The sequence below is a fragment of the Apium graveolens genome, chromosome 3 (assembly GCF_009905375.1).
Source record: "Apium graveolens cultivar Ventura chromosome 3, ASM990537v1, whole genome shotgun sequence".
Classification (NCBI taxonomy): domain Eukaryota; kingdom Viridiplantae; phylum Streptophyta; class Magnoliopsida; order Apiales; family Apiaceae; genus Apium; species Apium graveolens.
This window is the reverse complement of record NC_133649.1, coordinates 219,748,589-219,760,375: the sequence shown is the minus strand read 5'-3', so window position 1 is coordinate 219,760,375 and position 11,787 is coordinate 219,748,589. Positions and strand designations below refer to the sequence as shown.

Genomic DNA, 11,787 nt, shown 5'->3' with positions numbered 1-11,787 from the left:
ACTTGGTTCAAATCAGATACGTATCTCCTTAACATTGACACGCGTAACATATTATATATATATATGCTGCAACTGCGGCGACAACATCAACTCATGGGAAACTTTACCTATATTTATCAATACCTCGAACGGTTCACTATATTTAGGACTCAACTTGTCCCTTCTATTCAAACATAGCCAATCTCTTTCAAGGTGAAACTTTTGTCAACACCAATGATCCTATTTCTATATCCACACTCTTTCGATGCAAATCTGCCTTCTTTTTTGTCTATCCCGGGCTGCTTCAACTCTTTTCCAAATCAACACCACTACATCCTTGGCGTGCTGAATTAATTCAGGACCTAACAACATCTTTACTCCCACTTTCTCGCAATAGAGGAAAACCCACACTTATGTCCACACAGGGCTTCGTAAGGTAGCATTCCTCTACTAACATGATAACTATTAACATAGAAAAACTCAATCAATGGTAGGTGATTACCTCAGTTTCCTTTTAGATCCAAAATATATGCTCTCGACATATCTTATATTGTCTGAATTGTCTTTTCACTTTGGCCTTTCGTCTACGGATGATAGATGGTACTCACTTTCAACTTAATTTCCAAACATTCGAACATTTCTTACTCATTTCCATCAATTAAGGCTGGAAGGTAATCTCATATCTTCACTTCTTCTCACCTTCAAATATTTGAACTTCACATTCCACTCTTTCCAATTCTTTTATTAATTCCTCAGCGATTTTAATCACATTCAATCCTTTCCTTCCGCACAGGGCATCTGATACTGTATCGATTTTGCTTAGGTGATATTCACTGGAAAGATTGGAATCCTTCGTTTATCTCAGCTAAAATTCATATTAGAGAACTTAGCGTATAGTTTCTTCCCTTCTAATCTTCGTTGGGAAATCTTTGAGCGTCTACACAGACTTTCTTAATCTCTGAATAGTCGAGGATGTTATCAATAAATATAATTTGCTTTTCCAATCACTCCTTATACACCATGTTCCTTAAATCCTTATAGACAACTGATACAATTTTTACTCCACGTAATATCACCAGAACTTACAATGCTCTAACTCATTCTAATCACAATCTTTGATATGTCCTCAGGCTGGATCTTAAGTCAATCCTCAAGAAATAACACATTCCTTGAATTAGGTCACATAAGTAATCAATTCTTAATAGGGGTTACTTATTCTTATTCGTCATTTTGTTAAACTCCCGTTAATCAGTACACAATCTCATAATTTCATCCCTCTTCTCCAACAACATCACTGGTGCACCCCAATGGACTATATCTGGTATGCTCACTTCCCTTTCCAATAACTTTTAAAATTATCGAACTAATTATTTCATTCCACTGGCCTCTAGAGAGACACCAGATCATTTATTTATTACTCAAACTTCCTCCAGCTTACGTATTTTTGTTTCACCTTGTTTAAGTTCTGGAAACTCGACTTCCAACTGATTCCTTAGACCATCGGGAAAATACTTCTCCAAGAATAATTCTGTAAATCTCGTCCAAGAAACAGGGCCTTCTCCTTCCAACGCACGAGTGGATTCCCAATATATTTGCTTCATTATTAAGAAAGTAGCTCGCATAATCGGTCTTAAGATCATCACTTACTTGCGTGAGGGTAAATGCCTTTTCCATTTCCTTAAGCCAATTTCTGGCAACAACAGGATCCACTTCGCCCTTGAACTCTGGGGGCTTAACAGACTGAAAGGATTTAAAACTAGTAGTTTGGTTTAGCTCTCCTTATTGATGTTTTTGCTGCTGAATCTGTTGGATAACTGCAACTGTTGTTGCTGCTGCTAGCGCAACAAATTTAGAATTTCGTTTATAACTGGACCCTCCGCCAAACTACTACTATTTTCTTTAGATTGGGTAGATTTCGTGGGTGGCATTTTCCTGAAATATATCAGGGAATTTATTCAAAAACATAACGAGAATGTATAACACAAATATCACAGTTCAAACCGTGCACCTGTGTCAGGAAAATGCTGCCCAATCAAAGCACCCATGTCTTTATTCTTAGGATCCATTTTATAAAAGATATCTAGATTAGCAACACTAGCAACGATAGCAATGGTAACAGTAGCAGAATCAATAACAGCGCAGAAAACTGGAATATAAATGTACTAAACATTATAGCATGCCCTCTCAATATAATAACAACTGAGCAACCTTCCAGCACCATTAAAAGTACAACATTAATAAATTCCATATACCGCAAAGCTAGACGGGCTATACTAGGCACCACCCAAAAAGGGTAAACTGGTAAGTCAAGTTAAACTTAAGAATCACAAACTTGGCTAATGCATTAGTCTGAGTTTCAATCAACCATCCCTCCCGAGACGACTTCTTTTCTCTTACAATTGACCCATCTTCCACGGAGTTAACTTTTCTAAAGCTGCAACCTTCAATATCGAATCATAAATCCTCTCTACTATTTTCATTTCTGAAGTAGCATCCCGATGTAAAACTTCTATTCCTCCAGACAGTCAACTCTTGTTTACTTTCAATAACCAGGACTGTCTACTTACAAAAGCTACTGACAATTCATTGCCTCGGGACTTCATATGAAATTATAAAGTCAAGAAATTAATGATACGGGGAGGACAAGAGAAGAAGACATAGGTATGACTGAGAGAAACCATACAAGCACATAAGATGGCCAGTCTTAGTAACGCACAGTTCACAACACATAACTCGGTGGCGTCCCATCTGACCCTTTGTCACACAGACAAATAGTCAAATCATATGCATTGTTTGCCCCAATCAACTGAAATAATCACTGAAGAAAGAAATAATATTTAGGTAGAAAATTCACAAATAGGAAGGGAAAATCTGATTTTTAATGGGATCAACAGAATCCTAAGTTGCTTACTTCGGGCTTTGACTTTCTTACAGGAAAACAAGCAACTTATAAAAAGGTAAACAATTACTTTGGAAACACAATGCATTTCAAGAAAGGCGTGAAAGGTTCAGGATTACACAACAGTACTGATCCCTATACTTCACGAAACTTGGCTGTCAATAGTCACGGGGAGTCGAATTGCTCCCTCTACTTGACATTCCACTTGGTTACACCCGTAGATGGGTGCATCGGATGGGGTCAATTGTTAGTCAGTGTACCCCATCCTTAGAAATGTGTCATGGAATAAAATGTCCACCGAAGCCCCGTTGTCAACCAGGACCCTTTTGATAGGACAATTCCCAATTATCGGGGTGATAACTAGGGGATCATCCTGAGGGAATTTCAAACCGTCAAGGTTAGGGTCGTCAAGGTTGGGGTCGCCAAACTTAAGTGTCATCGCTTTGGTACGCTTGGGTGCGTCTCCGACTATACTCATCACCTCTCTAGCATAATCCTCATAAGAGTTTTTTGTTATTCCAGCGGCCGTTAGCCCTCCGGATATCATGTTTACGAGCTGTAGCAATAGGGCGTTAGATAATGTCCTGACATGATTAGCTGTGTTGCCAGTACCATCATATACCTTAATGGTGGGCATCTTGAACTTCTATGAGATATGATCATTCATTAGCTCTTCAGTGAATGGTGGATTCGGATCATCAGGATCCCTTAGGGGCATCAAATCGCTTGGATCAGCCTTTGGGGCTGCATCCCTTCTTGGTGTTGGACCTTCCAGGTCTATGATAGGAGGAAAATTTCTTTGGCTCGCTGCAGGTGGAGGTCTTGGGGTCAAGTACATCTCCAGGTCACGCTTCAGCCTTTGGATCTCAGCTTCATGAGCCCTGATTCTTTATTTTACATCTTGGGGAATCGTCCTTTGATTGTTCCTGGGTTGTTGGTAGCCAGTAGGCATTGGATCCTTACCAGCAACGACTCAACCTTGGAGTGACTTCATCATCTGATGATTCGAAGTCTCTAGCAGAGTAGGGTGCAAAAAATTCTCGGTTCTCAGGGATGAGAGCTAAGCCACGGATGTATTGAGGCGTCCGCCCTTGTCATTCACTTCGATTAGGGTGTCCACTCCGTCCAACCACCTCGGGGTATAAAGGCATCCCGTAAGGTGGATTAGTGGTCCTTGGGGTTATATGACCTTTGAGTATTCATACCCAACCGGTTGAGGGTTTATAGTTGCATGTAGTTGCTGAAATTGGGGACTCGTCCCTTGAGGGGCCGTGGGATTCGTCATTGATTACGGATCTTGGATCGGGGGATTCGTCCCTTGAGGTTGAGCCTCAGATGCCCCTACGGGGGTTCCTCCACCTTGGGTAGTGGCATAGGTCGAGTGTGGGGTATCTCCACTATCGATGAGATTGTTTGTGATGGGACAGGATCGTCGGTTCCACCATTGTTTTTGCTCCGTGTAAGTACCATGGTTGTTGTTGTTTCCCCACAGACGGTGCCAAATATTGTGGAATAAAATCTAGAGTTGTGATTAAAATTAATGTTAGGGTTGTTGAGTTTCGAGTTTTAATGGATGTTTTGTTTTCCCGGTGGAGACTAGATGTCCTCGCAAGATGCCTACGTATCTCTGTGTTATAGAGAATCAAGCCAAAAACGTAGTTCTAGGTTGAGGGGTGGAGTCCTTCATATAGATGTTGAGTCTAGGGTTAGACTGGGGTAGGGAGACTTGGTGGACAAGTATCCTTCTTAGATGGTAAGTAGGACTCTCCTAGACTGTGGATTATGGATCCTTCTTAGGAGAGTTTGTGTCCATGTTGGATTCCATGTAGGTGTCCTTGTGTACCTCATTCTCAGGCCTGCTCGGCGGGCTTATCACATAGCTGATTTCGGGCCGTGGGCTACACGAGTCGTGGCCGTCATAGTCTACTCGGATTATTAAAACTCAGATTGGGTCGTGATCGTGACGACCCACTTTGGGCCGTGTCGTCACGGGCTTGACCAACCAACTTTAGGACACAATTAAATTCAGCATTAATTGTGTCTTTACGGATTATTTTTCATCCATATCACAAATATTATTAAAAATGCACTGGCATGATCTAAGAGTTAATCGGGGGAATATTTGTAAAATAAATATTATTAAATTATGCACAGGCATGCTCTAAATATGAATAATTTATTGATTTTTGAAAATATTTATATTTTTGTGTATTAGAAATATGATTGAAAATATTTTGTATTTCAAAAATGTGATTCATGAGTTATATGCAAATTTTATAAAAATTAGTATCTCGACCGAGTATCCAATTTAAGTATTTGTTTTTGACCCCCTAGTTGGACCCAAGGAAGTACATATATACATGTATGTATGTGTGAATATATATATATTTATGTTTGTATGTATATTAATGATACGAAATTAAAAGATTTAAATAAATGAATGATTGAGTTAAATAATTAATACATATACAAGTGTTTAATAAATTATAAATGAATTACATAATTTTTTTAATTAAAGTATATATTTATAAATACATACATATACATAATAATGAAGCATAATATATACTAATAGTGAGAATAAATATAAAATAAATATTACGTAGACATTGAAGTAGAGACATAATAATCATATGAATTACATATTAGTATTCGTGGCGATTACTCAATTTGAGTACTCATTTTTGGCCCTCTAGTCAGACCCATGTGTATATATATATATGTGTGTGTGTATGTATGCGTGAATATGTATGTATATTAATCATGCAAATTTAATATATTTTAACAAATGAATGACTGAGTTAAATAAATAATACATGCATAATTAAATTATTATATATTTATAATTAAATACATAATTATAATAATGAAATATATTAATGACGCGTCATTTAAGATATATTAATTGTGAGAATTAGTGTGAAATAATATTAAATATAGATATTAATGTAGGGACATATTGTCATATGAATTAAATTGCTCCATAAACCCCCTTATTGTTAATTATATATATATATATATATATATTAAATTTGTAAAGTATGCAGAGTCATCGTGAAGTCCTGTTTAGAAATTAGTTTTACACTTCTGTCTCGTTCATTTCTATACACTTTACTTTTTTGGACGTGTCATTCAATTCTATACATTTTAAAATTTACCAAAAATAGTACAAGTTTAATATAAAATCAACTACATCCACTACTTTCTCCCACTACACTCACTCTGTCCAATTGGTTTCACCACTTTACCCAACTTTATACTTTTTTTCATTAAATTATATTTTTTCTTTCTCTTTCATCATACTATCATATCAAAGGTAACATTATTACATTATGTTTCTTGTCCTCCGTTCCCAAACTATTTGTATCCAAATGGCTGGAACGGGGAGTAACTGCAGTTTAAAATAGTTATTTTGACTAGTTGATTGAATTAGTTGTTTTGACTGGCATATTGAGTTAATTATTTTGGAAAAAATTGTTTGTTAAATAAATGATTCAATTAATTTTTTGTATTATATAACTCAAAAATCTCCTACATGTAACTTTTCCAAAATTAGTTTTTTAGAAACAAAAAATTATTTAAAAAGTTAACTATCAATGCTAATATTAGAGGTTTTAATTGATCAAAACTTTAATTTAATTTTAAAAACTATTTAAATGCCAAAAAATTAACTTTCAAATACGGTCAAGATTACGATGGAAGATAGGGGTTTAGCTGTAATTTCAAATTTGGTTCCATTATTTACAAGATTAGATAGTGTAGGAGGAGAGACTAGAGCGTACAAAAACATATTATAGTTGAATCCAAATCAGTCATTTTTCATCAGGAATAAGAAATCAGAAATATACAGGACAGGGAATATCTTGTTGGATATTTGCATCCAGTTGGATTAATATTTTTGAATAGAACAGAAGATAGTGAGTCAAGTCATTACACACAAGTCACTGTTGGAAGTGATAAGAGATTAGAAACATACATACGTGGCAACACGAGAATCATATAAAGAGGGATAGCATTACAAGGACCGAAACAAGATAAGTGGTACTGTACCCATTTACATGTATACTCTACTACAACTACAATAGTGGGAGATACACATACATACATGCATTATAATTATAGATGCAATAAAATAGGTGGCCGACAGGCCGACAACGATGGATTCGCGGTGGCAGGAGTTGGCAAATCCCTATCGTTCGTACACCATTCGCTAACCGACGCTTCATTTTTAGCCAGTCGCACGGTTACGTACGATCACCTCAATCACTTTCCCCCCTCCACTCCAATTTTCACTATTTACCACGAATTTTAAATTTATACTACATTACCATAATTTATTTATCCATTTTTCCCAAAAATCAGTTTTTTTAAATAATAAAGGTTATATATTTTATAAATTAGTATATGTTCTAATAAATCTCGGATTTAGGGAGAATCCAAGCCCGTTTTTGAATAAATTGAGCAAGAATTGATGCCAATATTTGAGATAACAAGATGTTAGTTGATCTTAATTTTCGATAAATAAATACTAGTAAATTTAATCACAAAACCAAAATATGCAAATATAACACACCAAAAAAAGACAACAAATTTATAACGCAAAGCCAGAATCTGGAAGGACGAAAAAGAAGTCCTTTACATTTGAATTACAGATTTATCCTGAAGAAATGGTCCGATTTAAATATAATGTAACCATTACAAGTTACAACGTACTAGTAAAATTTTATTCACTAGGCCAAAATATGCAAATTGTAAGTATGTAGGATCACTACATAAAACACACCAAAAAATGACAACCAATTTATAATGCAAGACAACAAATTGATTAATCACCAATACTAATAATCAAACAAGGCAAGGGAAAAAATAATTGAGTTTTTATAATTAGAGTAGTAAAGTTTCTGACATAGTAGGGATACAACGGTAATTTAAGATGTATACTTGATGTTAGATATACAACAAGTTTAGAAGATTTTGTGTCAGTTTAGAACCTACCTTATTTTCTTATCCCACAGCCAAAAAACACACACACAAAATCCTTCATTTCACTTATCATGCAAGATATTCATATGCTCGGAACCGGCGGTGGAGGTGGTGGTGTTGGTGGTGGTGGTGGAAGCCGAATATTTACAAGCGGTATCGATCGCAGACTTCGCACACACAACGGAATCAACCACCAACAAGCCCTAAAGTGTCCACGTTGCGACTCTCTCAACACTAAATTTTGTTACTACAACAATTACAATCTCTCGCAGCCCCGTCACTTTTGTAAAGGCTGTCGCCGTTACTGGACTAAAGGCGGCGTGTTACGTAAAGTCCCTGTTGGCGGTGGTTGTCGTAAAGCTAAACGCACCGCCAAGCCTAAACAATCTACGACAACAACTTCTCTTGTCGTAACAGCCACCAATCTAGAGGAAGATGATAAGAAGGATAATTCGAGCAGTGAGAGCTCGAGTCTCACTGCTACTACAACAGTTACAGCTGGTGAAGTTGTGTCTGGTAATAATACTAATACGTCATCCAATTCAGCTCCCTCGCTGTTTAATTTCGGTCCGGAATGTAACTTCTTTGCGGGTTTCATCGATCAGGCACCCGAAGGTGCCGGATCGATGTTCCCGGAGATCGGTGGGCTGATGACGTCATCCCGGGATGTAGGGTTTGGTATAGGGGAGATATCAACGTTTGCGAATGGGAAGGAGGGTGATGATAAGATGCTGGATCAGGTGCAGGAGATGGAGAGGGGAGGTTATTTGGATCAGACGGCTCAGATTGATTCAGGGATATTTGATTTAACAGGAACCGTTGATCAAACATACTGGACTCAATCTCAGTGGCCTGATCATACTGATCACTCTTCCTTTCATTATCTTCCGTAATGACACACTCACCATATATTTAACTTTTTTTCTCAAAAAAAAGTGATTTTTCTAAAATAAAAATGATGCATACTCATATAATTATTAATATATAAATGACTGGGCTGAATTAATGTATTTGTGTTTGGGGATGATAATTTTTTGTTTAATCCTTGATATTGTAGGTATCATCTGAAGCTAACTTCTGATGTAATTGTAAAAGTTTGTTTGTAGTACTATAGCATCACTTTGATTTTGCAAGTGAGTTTAGTGAGGTTTGTATAATGTAATTGTGGATTTATGATTTAATATCAACTTGAGATGTAGAGTGTTTTCATATTTGTTGTTTGTTGCATTTTTCTTATGTTATACGTTGCTATCTTTTGGTATGCATTCTTGTTTGCGGATGCGGATTCCTATAGAGGCGAGGCAAGAGGGACGGTAAGAAATTGTAAATGAATTTCAATATAGAAACATATCAGAACATCGTTTTCATTCTCATTAGCCGGATTAAGATCTTGCAATTCAAATGATTTCTTAAATCACACCTTAAAAGGCTAAAAAAATGGTATGAACGTAATTTGTGATTTTAAGGTATAAAATACGATTAGGTGGGGGGGATGTAAAGTTTGTTATGGTGTGATGAAAGAGTATGTGACATACATATTTACGTGTGGGGTTTATGAGGAGGGAAAGATCATAATAGTTCTCCTTGTTCAGATATGCAGAATATCCGGTTGTTACAAGTTGATACGGTAAGGAAGTAATTATGTATCAAAACATTGAGTATTCCAAAACTGGAAAAAGATCAACGGACGAAATTATTCGTTATCAAGATTAAAATTACATGGGTTTTAAATTATGTATCAAAACATTCCAGTATTCCAAATTTGAAAAACTAATAATTTATCATACGAAATTTATCATACGAAATTATTCATCATCGAGATTAAATTACATTCTTCTTAACTCTATAAAAATATTACATTGTTCTCTTAACTCAATAGAAATATTACATTGTTCTTAATAACCTTTATTAGGATCAAGAAACAATTGTTTATTTAATTTTTATAGTCATTAAATGGTTAAATAGTTTTATTCATACCTCATCACATTCTTGTGTTAAAGAGTATGATGTATACTTGCAACCAATGTACACTGACCGAGTCACTGATCTTGCTGACAGAAACTATGACTGGTGCTGCTGTGTTTAGTACAGGGTGGGTTTGGTTTATCTGTTACAAATGCTGTGTTTAGTACAGGGTGGGTTTGGTTCTTATCTGTTACAAACATTCTGCATCTTTTAATCGGTGGTATGACTTAGAGCAGCTGCAATGCAGGCCGCTTGGTGTCTTGGAAAACTGAAAATGGTCACTGGCTCCAACTATTCACCTGACACAGCATTGGACCAAAAGAAAAAAAAGAGGTCATGCCCTCTGTACTGGCCACGGCCAATTTCTCACTTTTTAATATTTTATTAATAATTTTTTGTCAAAACTGAACAAAGTTGACAAAAGCAGTATAACGTTCATAAAAGCAGCCTAACGTTATAAATTGTAACGTTAATATTTTGTAACGTAACTATTAGTAACGGTAATATTTGTACCCCGTATAAATATAAATTCACACTCTTATGATTCATACTCTCTATTTCTCCAAAAAATTAGATTAAAAGATGAATCCAAACAACACTCCTCCTACAAATTCTCAAAATTCAAACCCTCAATTTTCATACCCATATCCAAATCCTTTTTTTCAAACACACAAAATTTTAATTTCAATTCTCAAACCCCAAATTCTCAATATCAATTTTCACAATCCGTAAATTCTCAATTTCCTTTTCCGTATCCTCAAAATTCTCCATATTAATTTCCATTTCCTCCATTTACAAACCCATAATTTGAAACCCAACAATCACCTACTCAAAATTCCCCGCATTCACAAGTGCCTGCTTTTAATAATGCAAAATTTATTGATCTTAATGATGATTACGAGGAAATCGAAGATATTCGAGAAAGTACCGGACAGTGGAAGTGGGTTGAAGATAAACTCTTAATAAGTACATGGTTAAATGTATCAATTGACCCACTGGTCGGCACTGATCAAAAAGCTGATGCGTTTTGGGAACGAATTCAGCAATATTGTGTAGATGAAAATCCCGGTGTCATCAAAAGAGGAGTTGTGGCTATAAGAAAAAGGTGGCAACGAATAAATGAAGGTGCTCAAAAATATGGAGCGTGTTTTGAAAAGGCCCAAAAACAAGTCGGAAGTGGTTCAAACTTGAGCAACATAATTGATGCAGCTCATTCACTTCATACAACCACGTACAGGAAGAAGTCTAACTTTGAACCACATTATTTCCAGCTTCATGGACAACCCAAGTGGAGAACTCCGTCATCTACTGATAGTTCTAAAAGAACTAAATTAAGCTCTTCTAGAGCCTACTCATCATCAGGAAATAACGATACACCAACAAGTGAGAATGCTGTTGAATCTCCGGTTCGTCCTATGGGAGTGAAAGCAGCTAAAAGGAAGGGGAAAGGGAAGGCAAGAACAACAGAAGTAGCTGAGGAGTTGGAAGCATTAAATGCAAGTGCATACAGAAAGCTGAACTTAATGGAAGCATTAAATGACATTAAGCAAAAAGAAATTGAGACTCGACAAAAAGAAATTGAAGCAAAACAAACTGAGATGGATTTGCAAGTCATTTTGGCAGATACTAGTAAAATGAATTAGGCTCAGCGGAAAGTTCATTCAAAAATGCTTGAGAAAATAATGGCAAGAACCTAGTGTTTGTTTTTATTTGTTTGTAATCTAGCCGTTGGAAGCTAGTGTTTGTTTTTATTTGTTTATAATCTAGCCGTTGTAATCTAGTCGTTAGAATAAATTCTCTTTTTCCCTTCTATATAAACTACCTTTCTCAGATCTTTGAAATCACTTTCATATGGATCAAACACTAGAAAATTTAACTGAAGGCTTTATTGATGAGTTTTGCTTCGACGATACCGAAGATAATCGTCGTCTCGAACTCTATCATGAAATTTATGGTCAAAG

General features: G+C 36.1%; 2 protein-coding genes across 2 annotated transcripts; both read left to right on the top strand.

Moving 5' to 3' along the window:
* Positions 1–7,796: 7,796 nt before the first annotated feature.
* Positions 7,797–9,074, top strand: LOC141713112 (dof zinc finger protein DOF5.4). The gene has a single exon (XM_074516360.1). The coding sequence runs from the start codon at positions 7,933–7,935 to the stop codon at positions 8,752–8,754; it is 822 nt and encodes a 273-aa protein (XP_074372461.1). The 5' UTR covers positions 7,797–7,932; the 3' UTR covers positions 8,755–9,074.
* Positions 9,075–9,096: 22 nt separating this feature from the next.
* On the top strand, positions 9,097–11,469 carry LOC141714825 (glutathione S-transferase T3-like). Its single transcript, XM_074518320.1, has 3 exons — positions 9,097–9,174; positions 9,953–10,046; positions 10,679–11,469. The coding sequence occupies exons 1-3, from the start codon at positions 9,097–9,099 to the stop codon at positions 11,467–11,469; spliced, it is 963 nt and encodes a 320-aa protein (XP_074374421.1).
* Positions 11,470–11,787: the final 318 nt, after the last annotated feature.